The sequence below is a fragment of the Chlorella variabilis genome, assembly GCF_000147415.1.
Source record: "Chlorella variabilis unplaced genomic scaffold CHLNCscaffold_32, whole genome shotgun sequence".
Classification (NCBI taxonomy): domain Eukaryota; kingdom Viridiplantae; phylum Chlorophyta; class Trebouxiophyceae; order Chlorellales; family Chlorellaceae; genus Chlorella; species Chlorella variabilis.
The window spans coordinates 349,777-359,540 of NW_005435056.1; the positions used below are offsets into that span (position 1 = coordinate 349,777).

At 67.8% G+C, this 9,764-nt stretch overlaps 4 protein-coding genes across 4 annotated transcripts in view; 3 read left to right on the forward strand and 1 right to left on the reverse strand.

Moving 5' to 3' along the window:
• Positions 1–2,573, forward strand: part of CHLNCDRAFT_141273 (hypothetical protein) — a gene marked incomplete at both ends in the record, with an annotated part of 3,941 nt that extends 1,368 nt beyond the window's left edge. Inside the window, 8 exons of the mRNA XM_005843287.1 lie at positions 277–386; positions 529–707; positions 929–1,094; positions 1,274–1,328; positions 1,488–1,667; positions 1,952–2,121; positions 2,191–2,221; positions 2,401–2,573. Coding sequence (XP_005843349.1) covers positions 277–386; positions 529–707; positions 929–1,094; positions 1,274–1,328; positions 1,488–1,667; positions 1,952–2,121; positions 2,191–2,221; positions 2,401–2,573 — 1,064 coding nt within the window. The remainder of the gene's footprint in view (positions 1–276; positions 387–528; positions 708–928; positions 1,095–1,273; positions 1,329–1,487; positions 1,668–1,951; positions 2,122–2,190; positions 2,222–2,400) is intronic.
• A 1,140-nt stretch (positions 2,574–3,713) lies between these two features.
• CHLNCDRAFT_141274 (hypothetical protein) lies at positions 3,714–4,969 on the forward strand (the record flags this gene model as incomplete). Its single annotated transcript, XM_005843288.1, has 3 exons — positions 3,714–3,752; positions 4,029–4,541; positions 4,730–4,969. The coding sequence occupies 3 exons, from the start codon at positions 3,714–3,716 to the stop codon at positions 4,967–4,969; spliced, it is 792 nt and encodes a 263-aa protein (XP_005843350.1).
• A 412-nt stretch (positions 4,970–5,381) lies between these two features.
• On the forward strand, positions 5,382–7,061 carry CHLNCDRAFT_141275 (hypothetical protein; the record flags this gene model as incomplete). Its single annotated transcript, XM_005843289.1, has 6 exons — positions 5,382–5,411; positions 5,570–5,767; positions 5,847–5,984; positions 6,119–6,195; positions 6,323–6,411; positions 6,598–7,061. The coding sequence occupies 6 exons, from the start codon at positions 5,382–5,384 to the stop codon at positions 7,059–7,061; spliced, it is 996 nt and encodes a 331-aa protein (XP_005843351.1).
• A 391-nt stretch (positions 7,062–7,452) lies between these two features.
• CHLNCDRAFT_49251 (hypothetical protein) overlaps positions 7,453–9,764 on the reverse strand; it is a gene marked incomplete at both ends in the record, with an annotated part of 5,873 nt that continues 3,561 nt past the window's right edge. The window contains 8 exons of the mRNA XM_005843351.1: positions 7,453–7,506; positions 7,674–7,727; positions 7,898–7,983; positions 8,169–8,268; positions 8,439–8,535; positions 8,721–8,794; positions 9,022–9,150; positions 9,358–9,522. Coding sequence (XP_005843413.1) covers positions 7,453–7,506; positions 7,674–7,727; positions 7,898–7,983; positions 8,169–8,268; positions 8,439–8,535; positions 8,721–8,794; positions 9,022–9,150; positions 9,358–9,522 — 759 coding nt within the window. The remainder of the gene's footprint in view (positions 7,507–7,673; positions 7,728–7,897; positions 7,984–8,168; positions 8,269–8,438; positions 8,536–8,720; positions 8,795–9,021; positions 9,151–9,357; positions 9,523–9,764) is intronic.

Below are 9,764 nucleotides of genomic sequence, written 5' to 3' on the forward strand. Positions count from 1 at the left end.
CACGGAGGGCGGGGCCCGCCTCCGGTCCGCCCTCTTTCGCTATACAGGTGCGAGGCATGCTGGGGGGTGGCCAGGCAGCGAGGTTGAGGAATTGATGGAGTGTGTGGAAACAAGAGAGGAATGGCTGCGGGGCGTGTGTGGCTGTGTGGCGGCGACCCCCCCACCCCCCACCACACACGCACACTCCGTTGCATGCCGCGCCGTCGGCCTCACGCTGCTGACCCGCCCCCCCGCACCCCTGCCCGGTCCTTCCCTCCCCGCCTCCCCTGCCCTCAGCCGACGACCCCGACCTGCTGCGCAACCGCTCGCTGGGCGACCGCGCCGCCGTCATCAGCGCCGGCGTCACCGCCAACATGATCCTCGCCTTTGCCATCTGCCTGCTCCAGGTCTGCCGCGGCTGCGGGGCCTGCTGCCTCTTTGCGTGCCCCGCTCCGCCCCACCTTCTCCCCGCCTCTGCACCACCCACACCTCTCTCCACCCGCACCCGCTCTCCACCTGCCGCGCCCCCGCTCGCCACCCATGCCGCAGGCCGGCACCGTGGGCATCAGTGAACCCGTGTACAAGCCCGGCGTGAAGCTGGGAGACATCAAGGCGCAGACGGTGGCGGGGCGGGCGGGGCTGCGCCAGGGCGACATCGTGCTGCGGGTGGGCGACCTGGAGGTGGCGCCGCGCCCGGGGTCGGTGAACGAGGTGGTGCGCACAATCAAGTGAGTGGTGTGGGTGTGGGTGTGGGTGGACGTGAGTGAGGATCACAGTTCCTGTGGGGGTGGTGGGTGATGGGTGGGTGGGGGTGGTGGGGCGGGGCAGGAGGCGCCATGCTGCTGCTGCGTTGGTGTAGATGTTTGTAGATGGGAGGCGGGGGGTGCGGGGCCTGCCTGCCGTGTCCAGAGCCCCGCGCCGCCGCCGGGCGTCTCCCCTGGTCGCGCAGGGACAACCCGGGGCGCGAGCTGGTGATGCTGGTTGAGCGCAACGGCCAGCAGTTGAGCATCCCCGTCACCCCCGTGCCCTCTGGCGCCGACGGCAGCGGCCGCATCGGCATCCAGCTGGCCGCCAACGCCGACATCATGAAGAGGACGGGGGAGGGGCCGGTGCAGGTGGGCGCGCTGGGCAGGCCGGGGGCTGGGGGGCGGGGGCTGCCCACGGTGCTTCTGGCTGGCGGCAGATGCGAGCGCGCAGCATGCTGCAATGAGCAGGGCGCGCCCTTACCATTCCCTGCCTGTGTGGTGCACATGCCACCACACACGCACCCTAGCCTCCTCCCTTCCTGGTGCAGACCGTGGCGCTCGCAGCCGACGAGTTCCTCACCCTGACAGGCACCGTCCTCAAGGGTGCGCTTCGCCGGCCGCTGTTGGGCCCCGCCTGCCCCGCCTGCACACCCCGCGGCCGCCTGTGGCACGCCGCCGCCCGTCCCTCATCCATGCTTCCATGATTGCTCATCGCCCCACGCATCTTTGCCCATCGTCCCATCCCTTTCCCTGCCCCTGCAGGCCTCTACCTGTTTGTCACCAACTTCTCATCCACCGTGGAGAATGTGTCGGGCCCTGTGGCTATCCTGGCGGCGGGCGCCGAGGTGGCGCGCTCCTCCACCTCGGGCCTCTACCAGTTTGCCGCCCTCATCAACATCAACCTGGCCGTCGTCAACATCCTGCCCCTGCCCGCACTGGACGGTGGGTACCGCCTGCGGGGGCGGCGGTGTGGTGTGTGGGGGCAGTGCGGGGTGCTGCCGTGTGCCTGCAGGGGGAAGCTGTGCCGCGCCTGCAGGTTCCAGGTCGAGCAGGGAGCGAGGAGCGAGCGAGGCGGCGGGCCGCTGGACTGGCTGCCGTCGCCCCCGCCGGTGCCTGCCGCTGCATCAGCCGTGCCGCACCTGCCGCTGCCCTCCCACTCGTCCCCGGCGGGCGCGCGGCTGGCCACCTGGCCTCCCCCGCCCCGCCCCCTGGCTTGCCCCGGGCAGGCGGCGCTCTGGCGTTGCTGGGCGTGGAGTGCGCGGCGGGCGGGCCGCTGGATCGGGACCTGGAGGAGCTGATTGCGGCCTTTGGCAGCGGGCTGCTGGTGCTGCTGGCCATCTGGCTGGTCACTCACGACCTGGAGGCGCTGGGGGCCTACTGGTTCCGCCAGCAGGCCGTGCAGGGCGGGCCCGCGGCGGCCGCCGCGCTGCTGCCGCGGCCCTGACCTGGGCCCTGCTGCCCCCAGCCGCCCCCGCATCTGCCCAGGCGGCAGGTGGGTATGACCCCCCGACACCACCCCATCCTCTTCCCTCTAACCCTCCCTCTAACCTTCTAACCCATGCCGTGCTCCCCTGACCATCCCCCTCCCCTGCCTGCTGCCCCTTCCCCACGCCCTGCCAGTGCCTCTCCACCCAACCTCCCTCCTTGTTGTGCCGCTTCCCCTCGCCTCCTGCAGGCGGCTACCTGGTGTTCATCGCGCTGGAGGCGCTGCGCGGCGGCAAGAAGGTGGATGAGAACCTGGAGAAGGGCATCATGGCGGGCGGCTTCCTGCTGCTCATGACGGCCGGCGTCAGCCTGATCGTCAAGGACACCCTGTCGCTGACCGGCCTGGGCTCCATGCTGCAGTGAGGCGGGCGCAGCGCTCCGCGGCGTGCGCCTAGCAGCCCCTTTCGATTTCATTGAGCGATTGATTGACACTGATGCGCTCCCTCGGGCCTTTGTCGGCTGTTTGATTTTGGGGCGGGCCTTGGCTGCATATGCTCTACCCGCCTCCCCATCCATTCGCTACCTGCTGTGTACCAACCGCAGACACTCTGGCAACAGGGGCAGCAACCAATGTATTTCCCACGTACTTACAGTGCTGTAATTCAGGTGTGCTAGCAGCGGAGTGAGGCTGGGGTGACGTGAGTGAGCTCACAGCTGGGAGGGAAGCAGGCGCTGGTGAGCAGGAGGAGCTCAGCGCCCCGGCGCCGACAGTTGCAGTGCACACCCTGTGTGCAAGAGAGCAGCCAGCAGCTGGGCAACATGTGCCAGATGACAGCAACAGCGAATGGGCGCCCAGAAGTGGCGGTGGAGCTAGTGGGGCAGTGAGTGAAGTTGGGGCAGATGAAGGGGGGCGGAAGCGGCTTGCGCTGCCTGCCGCTGGTCCGGTTCCCCATGGGCGCAGCCGTTACCTGCGCCCGCCTGCACCCCTCAGCCTCATTGTTTCGAGTAACTCCAGCGTTTGGGCCATCAATGAGCAATGGGGCATTCTCCGCGTCCCCCCGCCACGTGAGCGCACGTCCCGACCCAAAGCGCGTTGAACCCACACATGGGGGTCCCGCGTCGCTAGCTTGGTGTCAATTTTCACTTGCTGAAACAGAGGGCTTTGGGGACCCTGTTGCCAAGCGGCCGTCGGGGGCAAAGAGGCAAAACGTCCCATATTACCAGTTTGCCAGAAAACCCACCACACACCCCATTCAGCGCTGTGTAAATTATTGTGTGACTCAACACACGCACAATAAGCCACGCAGCGGCGCTGCCGCCCACCATCTCACTCTGGCGGCGGATCATCACCCGCGGCCTTCACCTACTCCAGTGTCCTCTGCATCCTCACCCACAGGTGATACATGCTCCCTGGTCGCTGGGGCGTGAGCGCGCCCTGCGGTGCCATGTGTGACGACTCCATGACCATGCCAGATGCCGCCGCTACAATGGGTGCCACCGGACACACCACCAGACAGGCTGCTCCTGCCCTTCCCCACCCTCCCCACCCTCCCCACCACGCAGATGGCGTGCCACCGGGCACAGGAGGAAGACAAGCGCTCCGTGGGCACCCCTTGCACCTCGGCCCCCAGCACCGACTCCACTCAGCCGTGGCCGCAAGAGGAACCTGCCGCCGCTAATGTGACCCAACGCTGCTGCTTCCAAGGCTGCCCCAACGTGATGCCCCACAGCCAAAGCCAGGCAAGTCGTCCCACCAAGGTGCCAGAGCCGCCAAGCACATCAGAGGAACGCCCTGCGCATGTTGCTGCCCCCTGCCACGCCGCCACCCGATAGGCCACACCATGGTGCCCTGACACGCCACCCCACACCCGCCTGCAGACGCACCGCATCTGCCCAGACCACCGCCGTGTGCCGCGCGTCGTGGCCGCCGATGGCAGCGTGTGGCGCTACTGCCTGCAGTGCACCAAGGCGCACACCATTGACGAGTTCAGCGGCGACCGGCGCAGCTGCCAGGCCAGCCTGCTGCTGAGGCGGCAGCGCAGCAAGCGGGAGCGCGAGGCGGAGGACCAGGACTGGAGTGGGAGCGAGGGGGGTGTGGAGAAGCGGCAGCGGCAGCAGGGAAGCAGCGGCTCCAAGGCGCGCCGCCAGCCTGCCACCGGCACCAGGCAGGCGGGGCCCGAGCAGCGCCCAGCGTTGGAGCCATCCAGGAGCGTCTCGCCGCCGCACGCGGGCTCTCCGCCGCCGCCGCCAAAGGTGGTGGTCCTGTACATGCCGTCGCAGCAGCAGGTGCCGCAGGCATGGCCTGCACAGGCGGTGCCGCAGCCGTCCCGCGTGAACCTGCCAGCGGACGATGTGTCGTCGCTGCCAGAGGAGGAGGCGGTTCTGTTGAAGGTGAGCCGGGGCCGACTCCGGCGAGGCAGAGCAGCTAAGCGCACCCTCCCATGCTGGCTGGCTGTCCCGCCGCCAGCCTGGTTCCAGCAGGTCTGCACACTGTGCTGGATGCCTCTCTCTGCACCCTGCTCCTGGTGCATGCCTTGCAGTCAATCTGACTCCTCCCCCGCCCTGTGCGCGTGTTGCAGGGCCTGGGCGCACTGGGGCAAGGTCCGACTAGTGCTGAGCTGCTGTGCATCGCACGCGAGCTGGGCCTGCTGGGCAGCCTGGATCAGCAGCAGCAGCTGCTGCCTGCCCAGCTGCCGTGGCAGCCGGCCGCGCCGGCGCTGGCGCAGCCTCCACACATGCCACCAGCGCAGGGCGTGCTCCTGCCGCCGATCTGGCCGGCTCTGCACATGCCCCTTCCCCTGCAGCACTGGGCGTGGTAGGGTCGAGAGACTCAACTAGCACGATCGAGAGCCATTCGCTGCACACAGCATACGATTGTGCCTCCCTTTACATGTGAATCGCAATTAAAAATTTTCCACCAGCCTGTGAGACCTCTGAGTTTCCCTGCTCCACATCTTCTTCGTTTGTCTCGCTTCTCAAGTGCCACCTCGGTGCTCTGTTGCTTTAAAACGTTCTCTGCAAACCTGACACTTCCAATTCTCACATCGCTTTCCCAATTCTTTTCCATCTTCTGTGCGAATTCCTTGCATCTGCCCTTCCCTCATGTGCTCAATTTACTGTCAGAAAATGTAGGTAGGATAAAAAACAGCTCACTGAATGCGCAGGTGGTGTCTGCAGAGAGCGCAGTGTGGCGGCAGCGGCGGCTACCGCCAGCGCAGCGCACGTAGCATGATGAAGGACACGGCCGCGGCGCCTGACCAGGTTTGTTTGTCGAGGATTTTTGGCGCGATGACAGGTAGGGTAGAGAAGGGGGTGCCAAACTTGCGCCATGGCCAACATGCATGCCCCAGGCCTCCAGCCGCTGCTTTGCCGCGAGGATGAGCCCGGCCTCCTGAGCAACCTGTTGCGCAGCCAAAGAGGAGCGCAAGCGCAGCCGGAAGAGCGATGGCGGCGCCGCCGCCGCCACCGCCGCCGCCGCCGCCACTCTTGCCGTTGCCAAGAAGCACAAGCGGCGGCGCAAGGCACCAGCAGACGCCACCCAGCTGAGCCAGCTGGAGCTGATGCGGCGGCAGCGCCAACGCGAGCTGCGAGCCTTGGCGCTGCGGCTGCGGGAGCAGGTGGGGCACTGCTGCCCCGGCAGCGGCCAATGCAGTCGCTGCGTGCCACGACGCTGCCAATGTGCCACCCACCATGCAGGGCAAGGTGTACAACGCCAAGAAGCACAAGAAGCACAAGCCCAGGAGGAGGGTAGCGGTCATCATCATCCCCATTGTGTGGAACAAGAAGGTCGGAGAGAAGGCATCGATCCTGGCTTCCGCAGAGAAGATACAGGAGGTGCGGCGCAGGAGCCGCCGACCCGGCCAGCTCAGCAGCAGCCTGCGCCCCTGCGCCCCCGGTGCACTTTATTTCAGCCGCTTCATGCCGCGCCTGCGCCCACGCAACGCGTGTGCTGTTGCTGGCTGGTGCAGCTGCTGCGGGGCGCGGGCGTCAAAGCCGACAGCGATACCACCAATGAGCTGACGCCGGGGCAGAAGATGCGGCACTGGTGCGTGTGGGCCAGGGCGGCGCCTGCCTGCGCCCTGTCCCTTCCCGCCTGCCTGCACGCCTCCCCCATGTCGTCTCCCTGGCCCTGCTCAGCGCTTCTCTGCGCTGCACGCCTGCCCGGGGTGCAGGGAGGAGAAGGGGGTGATGGTGAGGGTGGAGCTGGGATCCAAGGAGGTGGATGCAGGCACCGCGGTGGTGGCGCGCTGCACCACGCCAGGTGCGCCGCGAGGCTGCCCGCAGCGCTGCGCTTGCATGTGTGCATTCCAGCCCGCTCCGCTGCTGCTTGCACACCCCCTGGCACGCCCTGCCCTGCCCTGGCTGGTTGTGTCTAGACATACACACACACACACACACACACACACACACACACCACCCTCGCTCATGCGCCACGCTCCCTGCGCAGGCGAGGTGGCCCACAAGCAGACGGTGGCGGTGGGGCAGCCGCTGCTGCAGCTGGTGCTGCGCCACCTGGAGGAGCTAGGCATCCCGCTGCAGGCGCCCGCGGCGGATGGCGCTTCAGCAGAGCAGAATGGGGCCCAGGAGGAGGAGCAGCAGGGGCAGGGCCAGGGGCCGGCGGGGCCGGAGCAGCAGCACGCGCAGCAGCAGCAGGGGGAGCAGCAGGAGAGGCCCAGCGAGAAGAAGAAGAAGAAGAAAGCACAGCCCAGCGGCGACGACCTGCAGGGAGACTTTGATGGGCTGCCGCTGCTGCCGGAGCAGTCGGGGGGCAAGAAGGGCAAGCGGCGGGAGCAGGCTGCTGCGGCGGCGGCAGAGGAGCTGGCGGCGTCAGTGTTTGGGCAGCCAGACGGCACGGAGGAACGGGAAGGCGGCAGGCCCAAGAAGAAGAAGCACAAGGCTGTCAAGTTTTAGGCGGCGGCCACACATCCATGTTTCAGATCAGAGGGCCCATGTGCTGCCAGTCGCCGTCACGTGCACCCCTTGCTCTCCTGCTTCTTGATTTCCTGTCACATTCAGGGGCTTCCAACAGCCTGTGGCCGGCGTGGCCGGCCACCTGGTTGCGCAGCTTACTTGAAATGGTGTGTATGAACGGAAATTGAATTGAGCAACCGGCGGGTAGTGCAGAAATGTGCTGCTGGGCGGCGCCGGCGGCAATAAAATGGCAGAGATACAGGTGTGGGGTGAAAAATAAGAGGTGGGAGTACAGGGGGGAGGGGCAGCTGCATGCGCGGAGTGGGAGCGGGGACGCGCTCCAAAGGGCGCACGGGCTGCTGCAGGAGGGGCAGGCGCCTGCTGGCCGCCGTCACTCGTCCATGCTCGCCGTGTCGCGGTTGATTTGCAGCACCGCCATGAAGGCCTGCAGGGTGGCAGGGCCGGGGCAGGGAGGGGTGTAGCAAGGCAGTTCACAGGAGGCAGGCCACCAGGCAACAGGGCCCAGCAAGCGGGCGCGGCGCGGTGCCACGAGTCACAGGCAGGGATGGGCGCGCAGGAAGGCGACACCAGCCGGCTGGCTGGTCCCCCTACCTCCTGCGGCACGTCCACCTTCCCCAGAGACTTCATCCGCTTCTTGCCCGCCGCCTGCGGGGAGGCGCGGGTGGCGGCGGGGGATGTTTGGCGGGGGATGTTTGGCACGGTAGCGGCACCAGCCCGGCCCTGCCCGCTGCGCTGCGGGCACCAAAGCATAGCCGAGCAAGCACGCCGTGCCCGCCAACCTCCAGCCACCCATACACACCCGCCCGCCCACCCACCTGCTTCTTCAGCAGCTTCTTCTTGCGGCTGATGTCCCCGCCGTAGCACTTGGCCAGCACGTCCTTGCGCAGCGCGGGGATTGCCTCTGCGGCCAGGCACACGAGGAGGGGGAGGCGCAGGTGTGCTGATGAACAGGGTGGGGCATTGGACGCGCTCGAGCAGCGCGACCGTGCGGTGCCAGGGCCACGCCCCCGCCATGGCCCGTAAGGACCAGCATGCCCCCAGCCAGCACCCCGCCCTCCACCCGTTGGCCTGGCCTGGGCGCCCCACCTGAGGCCACCACCCGAGCGCCGATGGCCGCCTGGATGGGCACCTTGAACTGCTGCCGCGGGATCAGCTCCTTGAGCCGCTTCACCAGCGCCTTGCCCACCTGGGCGGCAGGCCGGCCACGGACAGGCGGGGATCAGTCGACTTGTAGCGACCGGTCGCCACCCGTCCGCCCGCCCGCCAGGCAGGCAGGTGCAGAGGTGCAGCCCCGTGCGCGATCCGCGCCATTGGCGCAACCACACCCCCGGGCGGGCGGCTTTTTCCACGGCTCACGTAGTAAGCATTGTCCCTGTGCACAATGGCGGCCAGCGGCTCCACCATCTCGCCGTTGATCTTGATGTCCAGCAGTACCAGGTCGTTCTCGCGGTACCTGCGGTACCGCAGGCCCAGCACGACATCGGCGGCGCCACACCCAGGCACGCTCGGCACCTCGCCAGCGGGCAGGCCCTGACGGCCAGCGCCTGTGCCCAACGCCGGCGGCCGAGGCATTCTGGCCCCTGGCTGACCAAATCCAGGACACACACACACACACACTCCCTCCCTCCCTCTCCTCACCCCGTCAGCGCATACTCCATGGAGGCGTACCCCCGGCTGCGCGACTTGAGCGCATCAAAGAAGTCGGTGACCACCTGGGGGAGGGAGGGGCGGGCGGGCGGCAGGGGGCGGGCTCGTCGGCCGGCGGCGAGGCAGCAGCGCGGCGAGCACCCTGCTCCTGCCACGCTCTCAAGCACACACCATCACCACCACCACACATGAGCGTGCACACACCACACCACACCACACCACACCACACCACACCACACCACCACCACACCACCATCACACCTCACCACCACCACACCGCACACCCACCCACCTCAGCCAGGGGCAGGTTGTACACCAGCGTGGTGCGCGTCTCAGTCAGATACTGCATGTCCACGTACTCGCCCCGCCGCTGCTGCGCCAGCTCCATGATGCTCCCCACATACTCCTTGGGCGTGATCACCTGCGGCGGCGCGTGGCACATGGGCACACCGGGCTGCTCAGCAGGCCCCTTGCAACACACGCGCGCTCTCGCTGTCCTCCACCTCCCATCTCCAGTCCGTGCCTCCGAAGCCGCCCGTGCGCCGTCCATCGAAGCTACGGCGCAGAAACCGCGGCGGCGGCGGCGAACAGGGGAATCTGTGCAGTACCGGGCGCAGCTGCTCCCCACCTCCAGGCGCACGTACGGCTCCGAGATGGAGTCCAGGCGGTTTCCTGGGGGCAGCTTGGAGGGGCAGTCCACGATGTGCTCGGTGCCGTCGGTGGTGACGGCCTTGAAGACGACGGTGGGGGCGGTGGTGATCAGGTCCAGGTCGTACTCCCGCTCCAGACGCTCCTGTGGGGGCGGTGGTGTGTGTGTGTGTGTGTGTGGAGGGCGGGGGTTGGTTGCCCGCGGCGGGTGGGGAGAGAGACCGCGGTTGGGGGGGCGAGCTGGGGGCGGCCGCAGCGCTTGCGCCCGCCCAGCAACCCCTGACCTGACCGCTGTCCACGCTGTGTACACTGCCCTCCACCAAACTGCCCGCCGGTCCATGCACGACGCGCCCGCCCTCCCCACACACACCTCCCCACCACGGCCCG